We start from the raw sequence: 24,885 nt of genomic DNA, 5'->3' as shown, positions 1-24,885 counted from the left end.
GTGGTCATACAAATGTGAGCATGATGCACTTAGTATGACATGTCTCTGTCCTGGAGCATAAAGATAAATGTGCCAATCAAAACATCTGCATCTGGATGTTTTGATTGGCAGTGTGTTTTAAGAGATTTTATCCAGGAAGAGATATTACTCTGCAGCAGAGTGGCTTAAGGGTTAGTACTGTTGCTTCACAGCAAGAAGGTTCCTGGTTCCAAACCTGGCTTGTGTGAGTTCTCTCCAGGTACTCTGGCTTCTTCTCACAGTCCAAAAACATGTCAGGTTGATTGGTGATGTAGGAGTGAATGGGAGTGTGTGTGTTATTGTTCATCTATATGTGTAGCCCTGCAATGGAATGGCAGCCTGTCCAGGGTATATCCCTGCCTTTCAACCAAAGACAGCTGGGATAGGCTCCAGCAGATCCCTAGAATAGGAATAAATGAGTATGGATGGAGATGTGAATTTTTTTCTTTTATCCATCCATTGTTTCTACCACTTATCTGGTGAAGGGATGTGAAGGAGCCAGAGCTGATCCCACCTTTGGCAACAGGCAGGGTACCCCCTGGACTGGATCACCAGTCTGTCACAGGACACAGACATTGAGAGACAGAAATTCTACACAAGGTGTGGTCGGCCATGGGCCCAAACCTAGAACCTTAATGCTAACCACTGGAACACACTGCTGTCCTGTCTTCCTGTCTTCCACCAGGTGACTGACAGATAACTGAGCAGCAATTAATTCATTGCAACAAATTAACCTCCTAGAGAGTTCCCAGAGCTCAGAAAATTCTATAAACTTAGTTGTGTTTAAACAGAAAAGCAAAGTTGACCTTTACTGTTGTTAACAACAAGAATCTGTGAAGTCACACTGTTAGCAGTATGCCTTTATGTGTACTGCATATCAACATGTGAGTGAATGCAGCAAATATATGTATTAGTTACATTTGATCATGTTTGTGCATGTTTTTTCAGTATTTAATGTGGTGTGTGCTAATCAAAGACAACTCATAGACAGTAAAGTGGGAATTCCCTTGTCTGCCCATATCAGTGATGAGGCAGACTGAAGATGGGCAGACAGAAAGATTGAAGGCTAACACATGTTCTTGTGAATTTGAGAACAAGAAATCAAACTTCCTAGAAAGACCACCCTCTATCAGAGCTCAATTGCTTCTAGCAGGCCTTTGGTATCAATCAAAACATCGATAACCTTCAACAGGATGAAGTTCTTTAAACAACACTCTGTCAGTGACTGAGCCCAACATAGTTGCCTCAGAACAGCAGGAGAGATGAAGAGAGGAAGAGGAAAGAAAGGAGAAAGAAACTTCAAAAACTCAGTATGTTTACTGAGAGTTCCTGTTTCCCCTCCAGGTCGCCTACCACATACACCGCTGAGACAAGGAAAAGAAGAGGGCAGGGGGTGCTGGGGTCAATCAATCAAATTAGGTGTGACAACTTCCTGTGGCTCCTCCGCACACATTCCTGCTTTTCATGCATTTACTATTAAATACAACATACAATAGTAGATAAAAAAGAGGGAAACTGCTATATTACTGTTGTCAGGTAAACCTGTTCTTTCATTCCAACTCTCACTCACACACACACCTACACCAATCAGTCTAATTTTCCTTCAACACTATCTGTCTTTCACCTTTCTCTTCACACCCCATTCTTTCAGAGCTCCTCTTACAGAACACTCAAGGTTTGAGTTAGATGGAATGGCCGGAAGGCAGAAAAAATATTTCAATGTGGTTTGGCTCTTCAACAGGACAACTGAGCACAAACAAGCACAAACACCAAAGGGTATGAGGATGAGTTTAAATCAACACAGTGACCTTAGGTTACACTGTTCCAAAGGATGCATCACACACTGGAGCTAATAGGGTGCAGATAACAGTTTCAAAAGAGCTGGAAAACACTGGTGCATGTTATTGGGCTGTACCTCTGCTAATGATTTAAACCAACACATTCAGAGAACAGCACAATGAACTAAAAGTATGTGAAGTCATATTTGGAAAGTGCATGGCATCATTATTTATACATGACCTATGACACATGATGTTAATAAAAGGATTGTGCCTTATTTCAGACCAATAATGTATTGAGATATAACCCAATCCACAAAGGGAGCTTTCATTAAAGTTAAAAAAACATTTGAAATGTTGGGAAATACATTATTTGCTATTATTCAGACATTTAGGTAAGAAGATTGATTCACTTTACTGGATAAGCATATCAGCCTCACCTAGCAAGGCTGATAGGCTGAGGGCAATGGGGAACAGATAGCCTGGTTGTTCCTGACAGTAACAAAATTCACCAAACACCACCCCTAAAGCTCAGTGACAGGGGTATGCTGTGCCTTTATTGGTGTGGTAATGTTTGATATTGCACAAACATAAGAAGACCAGGCCGGACAATTTGGACTAAAAGGGAAAAACTTGGTTTCTGACCTTCTATGGTGTGAGGATCATCAGTGGAAGGTTTAATGTTGATATAATATTGTGTTTGGCAGTTTTCTGACCAGATCTGTTGTGGCTGATAGCAAGTGGATCAGATCTGCACATATACATGCCTAAATTGCCAAAAATAGTACTGTTAAAAACCACGCAGAAAAATCATTAAAAATGAGTGAAACGATCAGAACTTTCAGTTCATCTCCATGGCTAACTGCCTGCTTGCAGTAGCCTTATATTTGGCATAGAGATAAGATTGGTATCGTTTTATTTTACATTGATTGTTCTGTTTGGACAGGATAGAAATGACTTTCTGGAGGTTTACCGATCAACCAGTGACATGATTACTTACTTGCTTCCCCAGTAAGCATGTCCATTGCACGAAGATGTCACCCAATAGAGATACTGTATAAAATGTAGAATATAATGATTATGGTATTTTTGTTCTCACACCTTCAGAGTTGTTTCTGGTGGAGACCTACATTTACATTACCTGCTGAAGCAACCCAAATTCTCAGTGACTTGGATCAGATTTTTTTCTAATCAGACCAGGGCCACTTGCAAAATGTAAAAATATTGAAATAGAGGCTTAATGCCTGTAATATTAATATTAATAACTTGTGTTTTAGGGTTCAGTTTAGAATAGGGTTTAGGTTAGAGTAAGGTTAAGAGTTTAGCTGTGCTGGTTATGGTAAAGGTTTCTACATTCTCCCAAATCCCAAATGTCCACCGACTATGTGTTTCAGCTTTCAAGGTTTGTTGATAAGGTTTTCTTATTTCGTAAACATTTGTGTTTATACAAAAGGAATGTACTTGGCTTGATAGTGTACCTCATTGGTTTCCCACCAGCAATTACTCTGATGTAGGGATTTAAGTGTTTTTGTGGCTGGTCAGTTTGCCACGCACAGTGATCAGATGTTATTTATGTTTAACAAGTCACAGGCTGTAGATTTTCCTGCTTTAGGAGAATGCATTCTGGAGCAAATCAAGAGATGGAAGATGCAAACCAGGAAGACAATTCTACAGTCCCTCAAATCTTTATTAAACATGAACATAAAACTTTTATACTCCAATAGTCCATTTGATTTTATTCCCTATTTAGCAGCTTGATAGAAGTTCCTTTCATGGGACACTAGTTCTGATTAAAATAGTTCTGGGGTCCAATAAATAAGCTTATCCTCCGCACACACGCATACGCACACGCACACACACACACACACACACACACACACACACCATAACCATTACTTACCTAACCCTAACCCTAACCCTCACCTTAACCTAACACTAAACTTTCACCAACCTTACACCAAGTCATCAATATAAAATTCGGTGATTTAGATTGTGGGAATCAGCATCTGATCCCCACGAGGAAGGCTAAGTTCCAAGCTCTGAGGTTTTGGTTCCCATAATATGAGTAATACCAGGTGCACAATCACAGACACACACTCACACACATATACTGTGCACACATGCCATCAGATACAGTTCATCCCAGCACATCCCCATAGATGCAACAAACATGGGCGGGGATTAGTTAATAGTCTACACATAAGTATAAAAAAGCTTCACCAGTTTTTGTTCTCCACATATTGCATTCATATTTTCATATTACTTATGTCATTTTTGTCTTTCTTTTTAAAAAACAGAGTTACCCAGGCTATGATCTTATGGCTGCACCAAAGAGTTTCACATGGCAGGGTTTCATTCATGGAACCAAACAAACACTGTGTTAACATGGCAGTTCAGTTTTTCTGTGACCATACAGAATTAAGACAATAGACAGGAGAAATGGCAATTTGAACTACCAACTACCATGTTGGTATCCTGTCATCCCTTCTTGTCCACACTCCCACAGTGTCAATACTCCCTAGCCTCCTTAAGTTCCAACAGAAATACTTGTTCAGAAGGGTTATCTGCACAGTCTAGTCCGTTATTGGGTGGCCTTACTGAGTGAAACCGACTCCAGTCCCCTTTGCACAAGATCCAAGGCAAAACATCCACCTTGTAATGCAGTTCTGGTGAGAACTCTGTACTAATTAAATTTGGTGTTCCTGCTCCTTTTCCTCGTGTTATCAGTCTCATCTGATCATTATAGCAGCAGTGCTGGGCTGCTAACGTTGTGCTGTCATATGACAGCATTGAGCGGATGCAGAAACGGGCTGAGGGCTTGTAAATGTCCAGACGTTCTTTGGGTCCACTTGTGTCCCTCCAGCGGTAAGTCTTGCGAAGTCTGGGGTCCTGGATGTTAACAGAATTGTAAACAGCCTCAGATGGGTATGAGCATGGGCAGCTGGGTAGCTCTGTGAACACTTGGTGCAGGTACTTTTGGAGGAAGTCATTCTTGCAGCTTAGCCACTTCTCACAGCTGTCCACATCTGGTTTCGGAAAATAAAAAAGTAGGGTTTTATCATGATAAGTCTAAACATTTTTCAGTTATTTTTCTGCTGTAAAATAATTTTTTGGTTGATGACATGAAAACATATAAAATAGGTGTGACACTCCCTGGTTCTGCTTCTGATTCACTGAACACACCTGATTTACAATTGTTAGAGATTTGTAGTAATAAAGAAAGATGTACATGTAGTCAGTTATTCAACAAAAAATAAATCATAGATTATTTCATTTTATAATAATTGAAAATGGAATGTGAGAGTAACAGAGCTAATTCAGCAAGTTTGAAAATGCTTGATTTAAATGAAAAAAACGGAAGGGATCCATTAGAAATGTTTGCCTCTGGGTTTGGATAGCTGGCAGGAATGGAGTCTAGTGTGAATTCAGACTGAGCACTGAGGTTACCCTTGCATTAGCTAACTGACATCAGCTGTTACATTCATGCTTCACCAGCTGTTTAGCTTACAGCTGACTCCTAACACCCAATCATATTCATGCAAGTGCACTCCAGCCACTGTAATCTCACACTTCTCACTATCACTCTGCTGATAGAGTCATGCCAAGAGATAAATGTTTACAACATCCCCACTAAGAAAAGCAGTGTTTTTTTATCTCCATAGGGCAATAACAGCAACAATCAGTAAAAACAACAAATAATCACTGTTGTTATTTTTTTTTTTTTTTACACCCCACAGTTTGTTTCTATGGGAAGCAAACAACAAACATTTGTCTGTGTTCAACAAATTTTCTCAACAAGAATGTGCTCTACCAGATGCTTGATCTGAATGTTAAAGGATTAAAAGAAGACGAGAAGCAAGAGAACCCCACTTAGATCTTGCTGGATTAAGAAATCAACAGTTCAATTCTACAACATGATAGGATGACTGATGAGAGTGGCTCAGAAATGAACATGTGAAATTAAAAGCTATTCTCCATATTTGCTTTTCATAGTGGATGTAGCGTTGAGATGGAAAATGTCTGATGCTGTATCATGTTCTCTTCTCCTGCAGTATCCTTTTTTATGCTTGCAGAGTGAAAAGAACTATCACATTCTCTGGCTGCTGCATAGCATCAGGAGACCAATAAAATGTAAGTAAAAAGCAATTCAAACATTTCTGGGATGCTGTCTTAGTGTTTCATTGTGTCTTTGACAGACTTAGTGGAGCAGCTCTCAGCATGCTGTGATAGGAGATTTCTAATATCAAAACCAAGAGCTCACAGTGTAATTGACTGACACTGTATCCCAAATGGAACATAATGTTTCATATGTTTCATATATATGTTTCATTCAACACCCCTCCCAAACATGAAGTTTTCAACCTTTTGACTATTTTGTGGATGCATGCATCAATATAGAATACAATAGAATACTTTTATATTCTATACAGAACACGAGCACACACACTCCATACGTACTTATGTCCAGGGAGTCGGTGCTGTTTGTCATCTGGATGGGTATCAGCTCGGTTACAGACATCACAGTGTCTTTATGACAAAGAAAGAAGCAACTTGATGTGAAAGTGATTTAACTTTAACTTCACAAACATGCATTGCACTTACAAAAATACTGGCATTTTATGTACACATTAATGGACAGAACAAAGTATAAAAAGTGTGCATCTGTGTTAAGAGTTCAGTCTCCCTTAGTCTCCTGCACTAAGCTGGCATCTTTCACTGGAAGATGTGATGGGTGCTTTAAAATCTGATTCTTGAGAAGAAAATATTTAATGATATTTCTGTAGTTTTTGTGTTTCAGTATAAATGGTGAACATCAAAATAATCAAAAACTGTGTAGTGGACAAACTGTCTGCTGGAAGACAGTTTTTCTGCAAGGACAGCAATAGGCTAATTAATCTAAAAATAATTTGGTGTTCTGAAAATAGTGTCAACATTTCCTAAAGCCTAACGTGATTTCTTTCTTTGTGCCACAGATATTACTAATAAAATTAATTAAGGATACAAAACTCAAAAAGGCAAACCATCCTTAAACTTGAGAGGCTGGGAAAATGAATGCATCTACAAGGCCACCCATCTGCATACATGAACACGAACTTCATTAAATTAAATATGTGAGAACAACTAGAAACTCATCTATCTTTGCTCTTCCTCTTCCAAAACGCAAAAAACATAACTTCTTCATGCACCTATTTAGAGTTATCTCGCCTCTTGTGAGATCTGGAAATATTAGCAAGTATATTCTTATGTGACTGGTGAGATAAAGGTTTATGCTACATTTTCTATTAAAACATCATCATTATAATATAATAATAAATAAATGTATAATAGCTGTTAACAAATCAGCATTTTACAGCCTGTTTCATACCACAGCTCTTCAGGTCACATGTGCGTGATTCAGTTGCGGTGCATGCGTAGCCACAGGAACGGGTGCGTTTTTGGGTGCCATGTCCACATGTGACGCTGCAGGTAGCCCAGCTGCTCCACTCCTCTTCATACTCTGAAAAATATGGGAGAAAGGATGAATGAAGGGGAGGCAGTGCAGAGGGGACAAAAGCAAAGTGATGGCTTTGAAGAGGTGGAGGGGAGGAGAAAGGGGCGGAGCAGCCGAAGTGAAAGATTTCTTGCAGCTAGAGACAGCTGTTTTTTTTAAAAATTTGTTTTGTTTTTTTAGCAAAATGCTGTCCTCAGGTTTAGAAGATTACAAGCTTAGTTCTGACAGTATTGCAGATATTCCTGTTATAACACTTCAATATAACATTATCAGATCACATATTGATGGGAAATACAGTGACTAATGTCTTGTAAAAGTTGTGAAGAGTGAAAGGACTCCTTTCTGTCAGTAGCCTGTCAGCCCTGATCTCTGCAGAAATGCATGCTGGTGTGTTCAGTCCAGACCCACTGATCTGTTCATGTTAATAATGGACTGCTGCTAAATAAATATTGTATACTTTTGAGGAAAGTCATAATAGTGCTAATGACCAGAAAATACTGTCAGCTGGGTCATGTATGATAATTGAACGAGCACATGAAAACATGCGTGTTTGCGTTTTCTTGAATCTGATGTGCTAAGCATTCTGGGCAGTTCGGTGGTAGTATGAGTACCAATATAAATGTCTGCAAAAGAATTAAGAAAGTTTGAAGACAAGAACGTTCGTTAGTGTGTGGCCACAGGCCACACTACCTATTAATGAAACAATGTATTAATGAAACGATATAATAATATATTATATAATATTCTTGCCTTAGAAATTGTTATGGCACACTTGTTAGAAAGAACTTGTCATTTACACAGAGATAGTATTCCACTGTTGTATTTCCAGCTATCTGATGAATACAAATCCAATACAGTAAACCATGGGGTTACATTCCTAGAACACCCGCGAATTGTGAAAAACCGCAAATTTTGGATGTGGTCAAAAAAATGCCTATAAATGCCTATTTATATAGTTTAAACCCTAAATATGCCCCCAAATAAACTCCCAGAACACTTTAATTTCATTTCAAACTCAGTTTAATACATTATTAGTAAATAAATTAGTAGATTATATTGTTCTTAATCATTTAGCGTTAAAACGCATGAAAAAATTATATATTGCCATGGAAAAAGCCCTAAAAAATGCAGCGGATATTTGAAGTTTCCGCGAAATTGCGTGGGTTTCCGCGAACAATTACTAGTTATGTTCTAAGGAAAAAAGTGGGGGTACACTGTAGTCCCTCTCTTTTAACTCTGATTTGGAAGTCCTTATTATACAAGTTACTTTTAGTATATGTCTCATATATTTGGTGTAAAGCCACGCAAATGCTCTAAGACTCTGAACATGTAACCTCACATAAATCACAAATATTGATATTCAGTTTCAGCCTGGACTTTTGCCCATACTGTGCAACGCTACCTGGTGCAGCTTTTAAAATGAACAAAGTAACAATAGCTATAATAACATGTACAGTATGAATGAAAAAGACATATCATGTGATGGAAGGACACAGACAAATCAGATATATTTTACCATGCACTTTAGATTTTTGTTGCGCTCTACACCTCAATTTTCTGTAAATGAATTGTGTGTAAAACTGCACTGTTTTGGTTTTTGGGGCACATTTGCACTATAGTTGTCCTCACCATGCCAGTCTTTTTCCCAGTGTTCCTCCCATTCTCCTTCCACTCCACTGAGGATGGTCTCATCTGGGTCATAGTTGTAGTCCTCAGACTGTTCATCAAGACTAGCTCTTCCCAATCCATTCTCTGTCTGCTCTGGGTACTCCCAGAACAGTGGCCAAAACAGCTTCTTGTGGCTGTTGGCCCATTCTGAGGATGATACTGACCACTCATTACGTTGGCCCTCTTTTGCCAGATCCATCTCAACCTCCATTTCAGTCAGGGTGTCATCCACCACTTCAATGGTCACCTGTAAGAATTATGAAATACTTATCATACTGTTTGAAGGACAACAGTGCAATAGGTTGACATTGTCAATCACTTTGACACTGAATGATCAGTGCGAAAAGCCTTTGATTCAGTTAATCAGATTTGTACAAATTTGATTGGTACTCATAAGAACATGTATTGCATGATTTTCTTTCAGTAACAGATGGTAAATGACATTTTCTTGTGATTTTGAAGAGTAGCTCCTGCAATACTGCAATTTATCTTAGGGGTAAATAAGGCACTTCATCTATTATAGTATAAAGTTAGTATTTTGTATTGAACCTGGAACACTTGAAGAATTGTTTTGGTATTAATCCTCTTGTCAGACATTCCATAAAGTGATCAACAAAAGAACTTCTTAAAAGACAGTGTAATTCGTCACAGTCTGCGCTAAAGTCACAGTGGCAACAGCACACAGTTCTACCCTGATCATGTAACAATAGTATCTGACTTCTTGGTCTGATTGTAATTATAGTTGTGGTGAGGGTTTCTGTTTGACCACAACCTCATCCAAAAGACTCATACCCAGAGAAGAGACAGGAGAGAGGGAATAGGACAGAAGACAGCAGAAAGGATGTAGACTGCCCTAATGGTCATTTAAAAGTGAGCAGTGATGTTTGGCTTTATATGCATTAAAGCTGCATTAAGTGATGTCTGCCTACTGCGAGAGCTTATCAGTTTGTTGTTTTTAAAATTTCCATGATAAATATCTCAATTACAGTAAATAAAAAACTATATTTCAAAAGTCAACAACTTGACATGTTGGTACAAGAGCTCAGACATGATGATGGGAGTGATGTCACTGGTGCAAGAGACATCTGTTTATTTGAAGATCAGATTTAAAGATTTCTCTCCTTTATGAAAGAGAGTTATTGTACAGTGGAGGAAGGGACTGAGAAATGGATGAAATATACAACGGAATGGAAAGATGAACTGATAGCTGCGTGTGACTCATTCCTCGTTCCTCTCACCCAGTCACACACAAGCATGAATACACACACACACACACATATACACGTACACATATATATGTACAAACACACAGGTCTAGACAAATCCCAGGTCGCTAATGTTTCCCACTGAAACTGTTTATAAAGCAACAGCCGAAGACAAAGATTCCATCATGATGGTGACTATCAGAAACTAGAACATGAAGGTAAAGAGCTCTCTCTGTAGTCTTCCTCCTCGTCTTGATCTGTTCTTCTTTTCATTACATTCCTTTTCACAGGACACTGATCAATTAAGTTTTCTTTCTATAAGTTAAATGAAAGGATCAATACATTTATTGCTTCTAATAAAGTGTTGATACATGTAGTCTATGTAAGTATGTGAAAAAGAATAATATTACCAAATATGCCACATCTGACAACCTCAGTGTAAGGAAAGACTCAGAGAGCAAGAAATAGTTCCAGCATATAAATGGTTATAAAAGGATTAAACAAGATAACAGTAGTTAAATTATCAATAGTCTGAAGTTTTTCAAGAAAACCTATTATGTTTTGTTTAGGTTCTGGTTTTACATCTTCCTGTACAGACTTAAAATAAATTTTAAATATATATCTTACATTAAAACAGATAATGAAATGTGAAAAATAAGCACATTTTTTGAAATCTTTCTTTTGAGGGAGGGATAAGGAGAGCGTCAGGGGACTTGGCCTCATGGTATTTCTAATATCCTCTCCCTACATTTGCCTCTCTTCTATCAAAAACATGTTCAACAAATTATTGTTAAAAAATTATTTAAATTTGTTAAAAAATTATTTACTGTTATTGTAGCCCAAGTAAAAATGAATGTATTGTTTCATACTTAAATTATACTTTTAGCATATAACGTGCTAAACATTTTACGAAGTGTATTTGTCCATGTGTTGAAACATAGTAAATGTACATTTTTGGCAAGTCTCCAAAGTACACAGATACAAAAAAAGCTTATTCAGTAAATTTTTGCAAAATATTTTGAAATGATATTTAATTAGTAATTTAGCATTTTTTTCAGGTTCATTTTACTTTAAACACATTTGTAAGTATATTTAGTTATATTTTCCAACAAATATGTTAATGGTTTGTTTTTTTTTTAGTTTAAATTGTGTTTTAAAATATAATACTATGTCTACGTTTATCTTTAGCTATATTACAGTATTCTTATTTGAAGTACACAATTTATGTGTTCCTGGGTGTGGTAAAGTGTACTCTTGTAAGCAGTGTACTTCCTGTGTGCAACGTTCCACTTAAAAATACTCTGTCATATTACACGTTTACTTAATGTATTTTGTACGCTTTTTGCAGAATTCTTGAAGATCACTAAAATACATTTTAGGAATGACAGCTTTTCATTTATTAAAAATTCATAATTAATCTGCCTTGAAAATACCCATGTAGAGGATAAGTGTTAATTTTACAAGACAAATTGGCAGAAATGAAAAGTAGCAGTTTGAATCATCTTTCCCAAAACTGCACCACTTGATATGACGTAGGCGGAAGGGGGAGTAGAATTTGGCTAATTGTTGCTGGTAGTGATTATTGAGTGGTCACGTTTTACTATTTGGAGTTTTCTGGTGTTTTCTATTGTTTTTTTTTTTTTTGTCGTTTTTCTGTTACACTTAATACCATTACTTGTGGGATGCCTCTGTCTTTTCTGACCATAACTGAATTACCCGTTGGACCAGACCAAACAATATCAGCTATAGCCCAACTCACCAGGACATCTATGCTATTCTCCACTCATTTTCCTGACAGCATAGCTCGAGTTCTCTCTTGTGCCCATGGTTTCTTATTCTTGGCTGCCCATGCTCTCTCTCATTAGTATTAGTAATACTGTGTAGCTTTGAAGGTACCAAAACAACATGTAGCCTACTTACACAATTGTGCCAATTATTCCTCATTCCCCAAGTGAAAAAAAAAGAATATGTTTGTATATTTTCTAAAAGCATACTGAGTATACTTTTCAAGTTGTGTTAAATGACACCACTTAAGTTGCACTTACACTAGAACTTGCACTACAAATCTGCTTTATTACATAAAAAATTAAAAACATATATTTCACATATTATTAGATACTTTACAAGAAATCATGATCATAATTTCTTGTAAGCGGTTTTAAACGCTGCAGTATTTAATTAAGTTATCAGTGGGCTCATGTCTAGAAAAAATATCATGATATACAAAATGTCATTCGATTGTATTTCATACATACTTATATACATATATACATGTCAGTATATATTTTTTACGTTTGCAACCAGTGTACTTGTTTCAGTCCAAAGTCCAGAGGTCTGCCCCCATAGTGCCCCGGAAGGCGGGATGACTGAGAAGACAACCCTTCGAGCAGTTGAGAGTCTGGTGTTGCTCTGGAGGTCGGCCCCTCAGGCACATAAAGTTCTGGGGCCACTCAGGAGGATGGCCTCTCAGGCGAACTGGAACCTGGGATGATTCCGGCGGACGACCCCTCAGGAGGACTGAGATCCGGGGCCGCTTTGAAGGAAGACCCCTCGAGAAGGCAGGGGTCTGGGACTGCTGTGGAGGATGACCACCGAGGAGAGCTGAAAACTAGGGGTGCTCTGGAGGACGACCCCTTGGAAGTGCTGGGGTCCAGGACTGCTTTGAAGGAAGACCCCTTGAGAAAGCAGGGGTCCAGGATCGCTCTGGAGGAAGACCCCTCTGGCGATCAGGAACTTCGGCTGCGGAGATGTCCCCACCGGACCGGAACCTCAGCAGGGACGCTGCCGTCGACGCACTGAGGGCCCGGAACCGGGAGAGGAGGTTCAGCGGGGCCTGCCGGAGACTCAGGTGGGCTTGACGGAGACTGAGGCGATAGGCTGGCTGGAGACTGAGGCAAAGGGTCTGCTGGAGACTGAGGTGAGGGGCTTGCCAGGAACACAGGTGAGAGGCTAGCCGGAGATTGAGATGAAGGCCTTGTCAGAGACTGAGATGAGGGGCTAGCTGGAAACTCAGGTGAGAGGCTAGCCGGAGACTCAGGTGAGAGGCTGGTCGGTGACTGAGACAGGAGGCTTGCTGGAGACTTAAGGGAAGAGGCTTGTAGAGGACTCAGGGGAGAGGCTGGCTAAAGACTGAGATGAAGGCCTTGCCGGAGACTATGAAAGTGAAAGTGACTTATGTGGCCAAGTATGGTGACCCATACAAGTGCACACACAGTGCAGTGAACACACACAGACCGTGAACACACACCCAGAGCAGTGGGCAACCAGTGGGGAGCCGGGGACCGGGGAGCAGTTGGGTCCAGTGCCTTGCTCACAGGTCTCACCTCAGTCGTGGTATTGGAAGTGGACAGGGCGCTGGCTATTCACTCCGTGCCACGACAATTCCTGAGACCGAGACTCAAACCTGCAATTTTCATGTTACAAGTTTTGACTCCCTATCCATTAGGCCACGACTGCCCCATGAAGGGCAAGCTGGATACTCAGGTGAAAGGCTGGCTGGAAACTGAGGTGAATGGCCAGCCATGGATTTAGGCAGCTGGAAGGGGACGTCAGCGGGGATGCTGTCGTCGGCACACTGAGGCTCTGGAAGCCTGGGCAGAACCTCAGCGGGGATGCTGTTGCTCTTTGGGCGGCAGCGATGCCGTCATCCAGGCTGCAGGACAGGAGAGTCTAGTGATGACACTGGAGACACTGGCTGCAGGACTGGAGACTGGCTGGAGAACTGGAAACTCTGGCTGCGAGAAGGCAGCTCTGGGCTCCGGCGAGACATCTGGAGAAGCGGCTAGCCCTCTCTGGCGGTGGCTAGAGCTCAGGCTGAGGGAGTGAGAGCTCCGGCTGAGGGAGGGGAATGAATGCTTATATAACTCACACACGTTTTGAGTCATGCTAGCAGCATGGCTCAAGGGATGGTCAGGCAGGTGCTCATCAGTTGGTCCCATGCTTCAGTCAAAAGTAAAACATCTTAAAAGCCGTTAAATTGAATACAGATATTTATGCTTCCATGATTTGTAATTGACATCTGACTTTGTCCTTTACTTTTCCTTTTGACAAAATAGTTGAAAAACTATAGCTTTTCTCATCACCCACAGTGGGACTTTGGAGCTAATTAGATCACACCCTCTTACATCATGAGAGGGTGTGATCATGGCACACCTTATAGTTGCCTCATTGTGTATGGCTGTAGGCTTTTAGATGTGTTCTCTTATTTCATGTTCATACAGTTCAACTCTTCTGTAACTTTGCAACAAAAAATTTTGCACTCTGTGCTCAATTTCTAGGGTTTGACTTCACAGACCTTTTCACCTTATATTTGCCTCACATGGGTGTTATATTTTCACTTTCCCCCTGTTTTCTTTTATTTCTTAAATCCTGTGTAGTTAATGGATGAATTGAAGGACCCCGTTGCATATGGTAACTTAAGATATTGTTCTGACTCAAACCAGGTGTACAGAGAGATGGGATGTGTGGACTAAGAGAGAGATCCATAGTGTGGAAGAGACCGGAACTGATGTGAGACCACGTTCCTAGAATCTCGAACACCTGCACTTCATGATGATACAAAAACCTTTCTTGTGATGCCAAAGTGACGTGAACCTACTTCAAATCACAAGTCCAGAAAATCCTGACCTCTCCCTACATTGCCTACCTGAATGTTAGGGTTCTGGGAGCCCATGTTTGCATTGGCTAGCTCCGGGAAGTTCCTTAGGTCCAGGATAAAGGGCTCAGGGTCTTCCTCAGATTGAGGAGGAGGAAGGACACCTTGGTGACGGTGCTGGGACCAGAGCTCTCTGGACTTGGGAGAAGACAGATCGGACGGCAAAGTCTGCAACAGGTTTTCCTGCTGGAGCTCCTGGAGAGTCTGATGGGTTTTTCCATGTGTATAGTCTGTTATCACCTGGGTGGGGAAGAAGACAAAGACATATTATCTACCATTCGACATACTGGGTGGAATATCAAGTTAAAGTTCTAGCCTGCTCAGTTGCTTGAGTTCACAAACTCCTGAAAATCCATCTTGTTAGACTCTGCAATATGTAATATCACAGACCTGTACCTGGTCAGGACCAATCAGCATCCTGTAAGGACACAGTATCAGTCCGGGGAGTGACAACAGCGAGACGTTTCAAACAACAAAGTCTGTAATAACATTGTTTTGATTGTGTTTGATAACATGCATTTTATGCACATATTTACCTCACAAGTCGAAAACTGACATGTTCACTGATAATGGTTGGTAGCAGCTGTAGCTCATTAGCGTCCACAGCTCCTCAGTGATTTGTTGTGTTTAAACTTTGGCACACAGTTACTACATCATGTGCATCATTGCTCTGATTGGTTTAGCCAATGTAATATTAGCCGATGACTGATAGATAGCTTAATCATTTACCTGGCAAATAATTGTTTCAAGCACCTGCCCTTTCCAAACGGTGCCTTGGGGTGCCCTTCCAGATGATGCTGTGTAACAAACCTTTGGGCATGTATTGTTAGTGAAATATATGCATGGAGGAATTTCTGACATGGCATATTGGGTTTTTGGCCGCTAGTGATGCTGTAGAACAGTGTCTTAATGAACATATACCAGCACACACAAGGACACACACTCCTGACAGAGGACTATTCAAAAAGTCCCTGAAATATAAAAAGCGTTTTTTAACAAAACAGAACAGTTTGTGAAAACTGCTGTTTCACAAAAGTCTAAAAAAGTGTGACTTGTGATATGTTTGAATGATAATCAAGAAACTCAACTACTGATCTTCCTTGCTTACATTGCAGTTCCAAGTATATAGAACCAAGTTAATTCATTTCAGTACAATTGCTGCAATGATATGATTTTCTCACTGAGATTAAACATATCATTGTGCATATTGATTAAATGTGATAAACCCCAACATTTTTTAAGGAACAGAGAATCTAAGAAATAGAGTAGCCCACAATAGAGGAATTTATATATGTCTGACAATGTAATTTTATACCCTGGGGTGATGTCATATTAGTGAAATATAAGCGTGGAGGAATTACCCTCGTATAAAATGACACTGTCCTCAAAAGACATGCAGCACGGACTGCATTTATTTAGCACAATATGGCTCACATTCACTTACAGGAAAAACTCACACACAAAGGTCAGACAAAGACCTGGTTATTGAAGGTGACTGGGATTCAGTGTCTTGTTCAGAGACAGCCAGAGATAACACTAACAAACCTAACCATTAATGGATGATCCGGTTTATTTCTTCCTGAGCCCTTCTCTGCTTCACAGAGAGTCGCAAGACAGGAGTGAATGGTAAAAAATAAGTAATCCAAATCTTTTTCCACCTATTTTACAATGACATGTGAATTTGGCCTGGTTACCTTTTGGTGGATCCTGGTTTTCTTCTGAATTAGGATTTTCTGGTTTCTGTATTTACAGGATAGCATTTAGAAGTCAAGACCTCAAAAACACACATCATAGAACTGCCTTCACATCTCTGAGCTTGGATGAATAAAGCAGAAAAAGAGAGAGAAAGTTAAAATTTGCCAAAAGAATGTCAGAGGGAAGATAACTTCTGAAAGGCACTGGGAGCCAAAGTGAGCTTATCCTCTGGTTTTCACCCTCAAATTCATGGTCAGTTGAAAGAATTAGTCAAGAAATGGAGACTCCGCACCACAGAATGAGCGGAGAGTAGCTAATCACAGGAAGACACCCCCGGCATATACAACAGGTCAGAAAGTCTGGTTATCTACTACAAATATATCATTATGCACTGACTCAAGGAAAATGTCTCCCAGATTCATTGGTCCATTCACCACTGAAAGAATTATTAATCCAACTGCAGTACAACTCAAACTTCCTGGAAACCTCAAAATCTATCCAGTGTTTCACATCACACATATGAAACAAGTAATGACGAGCAAACCTTGTCCCCCCTCCGACATGAGTAGTGGATGGCCAACCAGCATTCACCATCCACCGGTTATTGGATGTACACAAGCGGGGGTATGGTTTTCAGTATCTGGTGGACTGGGAAGCGTTCAGACTGGAGAAAGGATCATGGATCCCAAAGTCTTTTATTTTAGATCCAGAACTTATTAGAGACTTTCACCGCAGGCATTCTGACAAAACTGGTGAGATTGCCAGGAGGCGACCCCAGGGGGAGAAATCTTTGACGCATGCATTCTTCTCCCTGGGTACTTCTGTGTGAATGCCACCATTGCTGAATTCTAAATTCTTCTCCGGATTAATCATTCCTGTGATCATTCCTATCAACGAATCAACCAGTGTGACTCTGGTGACTCTTCTAATCAAGAGCATAGACTGAGATGACTCTCAATCTGAGCACTGTGAAACCAAACTGCAAAATCAGACTTTCGAGTGATATTGAGACGTACCTGTATTGAATTTCTTCTTGACAATACTGCAGAAAAATGTTTTACTATTCACAAGCAGTGTTGAAAATATAGACTGATCTGTGTGCCTTCTCCCTGGCAGCACTGAGGAATTACCTGTGTTGCATTCCAAGTCATATGACTTACAACCTACCCGAGTTTATCAGAAGTTACTGCTCTTACTCATCTGGGACATGTCCTCTAGAGGAGTGGTGATAGTATTCTGAACAGACTTATTGACTCTATGAAGACACCATTTACTGTTACAATAAAGATCCGCTGCACTGTTATTTCCAAAATCCGGGTCTGAAATCATTTATTAACGCACCAAACGTGACAGATTCTGACAACCACTTTCATTGGTGAAAAATGAAAGTATTTTTTGCTTTACATTGTGTACAGGTCATCTACAGCTAATTAACAGTTATTCTGCACTGAGTAAAATGAAACATTTGACATTGGTAGTGTACTTTCTGGATGTCACTATACACAGCTTATATCATCTGTGAGGGAAATTAAACACCAGTGAGTAACATCAGTCTAATGGACTATATGGTTTTCTAGGTCACCAAGACCAGCAGTTATTCTCTTACTGAAAAATGATCAGTCTCGTCAATTTCAGGAACTTTTATGCAGATCACACTAATGGTTTATCAACTCAATAATTCTGCATCAGGACCCCCAGTGTTTTCAGAAAATTAAGGTAAGAACATAAGGAGATTTTATGTTATTTTATGATTCACATTTCATATGGGACACTATTCATTCTGTATTGAGACTTAGAAAATCCTTTTTATGTCAGACACAGGATATAATATGTATGCATGCAGAGTGTAGAACACAAGCACGACATGTATTTAGAGATGTGAATATGAGCTCTTAGGCTACGCACAAGTTTGTGCAGTGAAAGCACTAGCTCATGTTTCTTCATTAAAAACCCACAGAGGCAAAGACTCCAGCACTTACACATGGTCAGCACATAAAGCATACATTCTGATATAAAGATTATAATATACAGTTTCATCTTCAGCTCATCTAGGGTGTGGGGCATTTTAGAGTCAGCCATCCCACACAGCCCATTCCACATTTAATGCACAACCTAAACTTGAACTGGCTCAAGAATTGATGTCCTCTGCGAAATGTGGCATTAGCTTCAGCATGCCGTCTCGGAGAGAGTAGAGGGGATAACTGTCCATTCAGGATTATTTGGTTTAAAAAGTAGCACCTCCCTACCCTAGACCCCTTCATGTCCCTTATGGCTTTTCAGTGAATGTACCCCCTCTGAACCACATTCAATATTTCTCTGTTCACATTACTGTTCCAGAGATTGGACAGGTAGAGTGGCAGTTTGTGTCTAAAACGTCAAGTTCATATTGCAACCTTGGACCAAGGCTGGCTCTAAGGCTCCATGTGAGCAACACAAACCCAAATGCTCACCTTAATAAAAACACAGTGGCTGCGTCTAAAATTGCAACTTCCTTACCATATAGTATGTGAAAACCAGTATGCAAAGCAAGTAGTATGTTGCAATTAATACTATGTGAAAAACAGTAGGAAAGAAGTATCCGGATGACCTACCACTTCCACTCAAATTTTGTAGTGTGCATACAATGGACACTTTGCTATCCCATAAGGCCATGGGAGAGGAGACGTTATATGCCGGAAAATGGCATCAAGTGCTGATGCAGTTCTTTTCAAGTGTACCTGAGAGAAAAACGTTGCACTTGTTTCACATAATCTAAATAAATGGCTGATTTATTGAAAGTTTAACCAATGTAAATCAATGACATGATATTCTGAATTGGCTATAAAAAGATGTTTAATCATTATTTTTGTGCAGATCAAGCTAACGTCAAGGCTGTACATCAGCAAGTTAACGTTTTTAACGGAGATGTTCGTTGTTAAGCAGTTTAGTAAGAGTAAAATATTTAACGGAATTAAATCATTGCGGTGCAGTGAAGTGGGCCTTTTAAATATTTGTGCAGTTGTGACAACGCATGACACGTGACAACATCAACATGGCAGATATAGTACATCCGAATTCCATTCATACTACAGTACCTACTTGTACAGTGGGTACGGAAAGTATTCAGACCCCTTTAAATTTTTCACTCTTTGTGTCATTGCAGCCATTTGCCAAAATCAAAAAAGTTCATTTTATTTCTCATTAATGTACACTCAGCACCCCATCTTGACAGAAAAAACCAGAAATGTGGAAATTTTTGCAAATTTATTAAAAAAGAAAAACTGAAATATCACATGGTCATAAGTATTCAGACCCTGTGCTCAGTATTGAGTAGAAGCACCCTTTTGAGCTAGTACAGCCATGAGTCTTCTTGGGAATGATGCAACAAGTTTTTCACACCTGGATTTGGGGATCCTCTGCCATTCTTCCTTGCAGATCCTCTCCAGTTCTGTCAGGTTGGATGGTGAACGTTGGTGGACAGCCATTTTCAGGTCTCTCCAGAGATGCTCAATTGGGTTTAGGTCAGGGCTCTGGCTGGGCCAGTCAAGAACGGTCACAGAGTTGTTCCGAAGCCACTCCTTTGTTATTTTAGCTGTGTGCTTAGGGTCATTGTCCTGTTGAAAGGTGAACCTTCGGCCCAGTCTTAGGTCCTGAGCACTCGAAGAGGTTTTCTTCCAGGATATCTCTGTACTTGGCCGCATTCATCTTTCCTTCAATTGCAACCAGTCGTCCTGTCCCTGCAGCTGAAAAACACCCCCACAACATGATGCTCCCACCACCATGTTTCACTGTAGGGATTGTATTGGGCAGGTGATGAGCAGTGCCTGGTTTTCTCCACACATACCGCTTAGAATTAACGCCAAAAAGTTCAATCTTGGTCTCATCAGACCAGAGAATCTTATTTCTCATATTCTAGGAGTCCTTTATGTGTTTTTTGGCAAACTCTATGCAGGCTTTCATGTGTCTTGCACTGAGGAGAGGCTTCCATCGGGCCACTCTGCCATAAAGCCCCGACTGGTGGAGGGCTGCAGTGATAGTTGACTTTGTGGAACTTTCTCCCATCTCCCTACTGCATCTCTGGAGCTCAGCCACAGTGATCTTTGGGTTCTTCTTTACCTCTCTCATCAAGGCTCTTCTCCCACGATTACTCAGTTTGGCTGGACGGCCAGGTCTAGGAAGAGTTCTGGTCGTCCCAAACTTTTTCCATTTGAGGATTATGGAGGCCACTGTGCTCTTAGGAACCTTGAGTGCTGCAGAAATTCTTTTGTAACCTTGGCCAGATCTGTGCCTTGCCACAATTCTGTCTCTGAGCTCCTTGGGCAGTTCCTTCGACTTCATGATTCTCATTTGCTCTGACATGCACTGTGAGCTGTAAGGTCTTATATAGACAGGTGTGTGCCTTTCCTAATCAAGTCCAATCAGTTTAATTAAACACAGCTGGACTCCAATGAAGGAGCAGAACCATCTCAAGGAGGATCAGAAGAAATGGACAGCATGTGAGTTAAATATGAGTGTCACTGCAAAGGGTCTGAATACTTATGACCATGTGATATTTCAGTTTTTCTTTTTTAATAAATTTGCAAAAATGTCTACATTTCTGTTTTTTTCTGTCAAGATGGGGTGCTGAGTGTACATTAATGAGAAATAAAATGAACTTTCTTGATTTTGGCAAATGGCTGCAATGACACAAAGAGTGAAAAATTTAAAGGGGTCTGAATACTTTCCGTACCCACTGTACCTATTCATACTACTACTACCTACATACTATATAGAATGTACTGTTTTAATGGTCGGGAAGTACATACTTATGTACATGCACACCTGTGCATGCACACAGACACACACACACACACACACGCGCGCACACACACACACAGTCCTGTCTTTCTATAGTTATGAGGACACTTATTGACATAATGTGTTCCTACGGCCTTACCCTAACCTATACCTTCACAACTAAAACCCTAACTCCTAGCTAAACATTTTAACCTTAATCCTGAACCTAGATGAACCTGGTGTACATTCAGTATCAGACTGTACAGAGCATCCATGAAAACACACTTCATGAAGCTCGCCATATACAACTGTCGCCATTCACTGTTCACATGAATCTACAAGATGTCTTCAGGTACAGTACTAAGTGTAGTTAAAATAAAGGAAAAAATGGACTGTAAATATAAATCTCTTGCCACATTTACATTGGTATAGCTGGTATGATTAAAACAGAAGTGTATATGAACAGTCAGGCGCTTGTAAACAGTTTTTGTGCAAGCATGGTGTTATTCAACTTGTATGGTTCAACCACAGTCAGCTTTCAGACAGTTTTCACGCCAACCTCAGATTATCAAATGTCAGTCGTTTGTTTTTTTTCTAAAACTGATGGTAAAATTCTCACCCACTTTATACATCAGTTTGACTGAACTTCGACGGAAATGGTCTGTCAACCAGTTTTATTTCATTTTTCCTACTACACCTGTCACTTTTTGTGTGTGCAACTAAGTGTAACATCAAGGATGGGTTTTATAGAGACTGTCCGATAGTGTGTGCTGTTATCTCCATTTGTACAATTCATCATGCTGACACTAAGACATGAAAAAGACAGAGTTGTTGGAGATCGACTGAGGAGACCTTGTAACTGAGCCAGTACGAGGATGTGACAGCAGGTTTTGAGTGTCACTATTCAGGACAGGAATAAGCACCTTTGCCTTTAAACATGGTCCGATAATGTGTTGTACAACCTTTTATTTATTTAACGTGTATTTAAAGTATACTGAGCTTTTAGGCCCTGCACCTAGCACGTCAAAAAGAAACCCTACTGTTTACCAAAATGTGAGGCTATAGATTACATGCACCTCCTCCCTATATTTTTTCATCCTTTTACTTCCAACTTTGCTGCATGTAGAGGACAATCATTCTTTGCACATGCACAAGAAGATTCATATGAAAATGTGACAAATTCAAATAAAAATACAGATGAAAGGATATCCAAGTAAATCTGGGAAGTATACACAACGCCCTAGCCACACGTATATTTGTATATATACATTATGTATATTATCCTATTTTAGAATATATTGTTTTTATTGACAAATGTAGCATCTTATAGCTTCACTAATGAGGAGCCAAAGAAAGCACATGGTACTTTAAATAAAGAAACAAGGGAAACACATTTTAGCCAACAGCTGTATATGGATTAAAATGTTCTTTCACCTCTTCACCAACAGTGTAAAACCACACTCCCTGTCAAATGTCTATAACATTCAGATGACTGAGTATGCCCAAGCAGGTTTGCACCTGATGACTGGATGCAGAGTGGCATTATGAGCACTTCACATCACTAAATGAAGTAAAACTGATCAATTAGTTTTAGCAGTTGTCACATCAGCCACTACAGTTCAGGTCCTCTGTTATGGAAGCAGTGTACTGTACATCTTCACATCCACAGTAGATCCCTGGAGGCAGCTGCTCACACAATGCAGTAGGCCATTGGGGAGCTTTAGCTGCTGTTCATGTATCCTGAGAAGTTAAATGGCCAAAGTCAAAGTGATTTATGATGTCAAAATGTAAAATGAACCTTAAAGGCTGCATCTGTGCAAGACCTAATTGCCCTTCCCTCACAGGCAGGATAATGGCAGAATATCAACAGGAAGTGATTTAATGCAAACTCAATAATGGAGAGGGCTAAACTTCCGTAAAAGACTAAGATGTTATTTTTCTGATGGCAAAATAAATTCAGGCCTGTCAGTGAGTCAACTATCTGATGCTTCCTGCTTGGAGTTAGAGGTTGTTTTGTAAAGCTCAGAAGTCAAGGTAGTTTCCAGTTATTTTTAAGATTAAATGTCCTCACAAAGTACAGCACCTTTTATGGGCATGATTTACTTTCATGTGAGATAGATATGTACTGATTTTCACAAGTTAAAGCTACAATCTACATTTTTTTGGCCAAAGTGGGGCAGAACTCCATAACACTAAAATCTACACCTTCCACAATGTCCTCAAAAGTCTGCTAACATGCTTAGTTGCTAACATGTTAGCTACCTATTGTGATTAACTATTGTACATCTAGCAGCGAATTGCATTTATGTGAAGTTTTGGCAATATGTTATATGGTCAGAAAATTTAAGCTGAGTAATATATATTTGTATTAGGCCCATAGGACTCAATACCAGTTGAACGCCATAATTTTCTTGAAACACTGAAACATATTTTTGATGTTTATTTTTATTAGTTGGACAACATTAATTAATCATGTGGTATTCTAATATATTCAGTGGTTAGACAAACTACAGCAGCAGCAGCTGTGCCCTACGCATTGTGGAAATCTAAATGTGATCAAGAAAGGGAATGCCAAAAGAAGGAGGAAAAAATATTGCGTGGTTGCCTTTAGCCTGCAGTGAATCATTGATTAACATTCCCAAAGAAAGTCAGAGACAGATGAGTGTGAGTGTATCAGGGGATACCAAATATGAGATGTGGCTGGTTTTAGTATAACCCAGCTCAGGAAAGGTTACAGTTAAGTGGTCTCAGGACAGTTTTATTTTAGTTTAGAGAGTTTAAAAATTAAGCCCACATCCATCAAAGTTTGTTAGATAGTTTAAGACTGTGAAGTGACAAAGGTCACATCACACCATACAAGTGTCCACACTTCGATTACTACTTATTAAAAGCTCGTGAGGCTCAGTCTTAGGTTAAACTTAATTCTGATATAGTGAACATCAACGATTATCCGCTGAAGACATTATTTGGAACACATTTTTTGATTTTTTTTAAATTTTGAATAATGCCCTTGCCCATAATTGAAAAAGGAACCCTGAGATACTGCAGTACCCGAAACCTCTATAATGTACAGAGAATGGAGGGTAGAAGTAGTTTATAGTTTACCTCTGTGTGAGGCGCTGAACTGTTCCTGTCTCTGACTGAAGTCCTCTGGAAGTTTGTGGGAAAGCCGGTGATTGACACCGACACCACAGTAACAGTCAGTAGCCAGAGATGCGACAATTCTGCCCGTTGCATTATTTCCACAACTCTGTGACGATCTTTTCTCAAAGCGACAGGATACAGAATCCTTCAGCCTGGGTCCTCGGCTGTAAGAAGAGGATTCAGACCATTTCAGCGAGCGGAGTAGAAAATAAAACGCACAGCAACACACGTGTGCGTCTTTTCCTTGCGCTCCTGAGCGCTACCCGTCTCTGTCCTATCGCCTGCTCCCCTAACAATCCCTGGTGTGCGTTCTCTGATAATAATATGTATTTACGTAGGATACAATCCTTAAACCGAGAGGCAGAGGTGAAACGAGACTTCGATAGTCCTCTGCAATTTCCAAGCCACTGAGCGGAGAGAATCACGTCCACACAGGTCGAAGGTCCTCCTCTGCAGAAGTGCAATTGAGTCCATCGG

The 24,885-nt window shown here is 40.0% G+C and overlaps 1 protein-coding gene across 1 annotated transcript; it reads right to left on the bottom strand.

The window, feature by feature from the left end:
* Nucleotides 1-3,465: 3,465 nt before the first annotated feature.
* ism2a (isthmin 2a) lies at nucleotides 3,466-24,885 on the bottom strand. The gene is made up of 6 exons (XM_026306331.2): nucleotides 24,370-24,885; nucleotides 14,806-15,054; nucleotides 8,917-9,202; nucleotides 7,162-7,293; nucleotides 6,255-6,323; nucleotides 3,466-4,822 (listed from the first exon to the last, which is right to left on the bottom strand). Exons 1-6 carry the CDS (start codon nucleotides 24,499-24,501, stop codon nucleotides 4,305-4,307), a joined length of 1,386 nt encoding a protein of 461 aa, XP_026162116.1. The 5' UTR covers nucleotides 24,502-24,885; the 3' UTR covers nucleotides 3,466-4,304.

This window comes from Mastacembelus armatus, chromosome 22, assembly GCF_900324485.2.
Source record: "Mastacembelus armatus chromosome 22, fMasArm1.2, whole genome shotgun sequence".
Taxonomy (NCBI): domain Eukaryota; kingdom Metazoa; phylum Chordata; class Actinopteri; order Synbranchiformes; family Mastacembelidae; genus Mastacembelus; species Mastacembelus armatus.
This window is presented reverse-complemented; position numbering and strand designations above follow the sequence as displayed.

Excerpts from the sequence above, each read along its gene's own strand:
- ism2a (XM_026306331.2), bottom strand. The coding sequence starts at position 24,501 with ATGCAACGGGCAGAATTGTCGCATCTCTGGCTACTGACTGTTACTGTG. Across the intron at positions 15,055-24,369 it reads GTTCAGCGCCTCACACAGAG|GTGATAACAGACTATACACA; the intron begins GTAAACTATAAA and ends TTCCCCACCCAG. Across the intron at positions 9,203-14,805 it reads CCCAGAACCCTAACATTCAG|GTGACCATTGAAGTGGTGGA; the intron begins GTAGGCAATGTA and ends TAATTCTTACAG.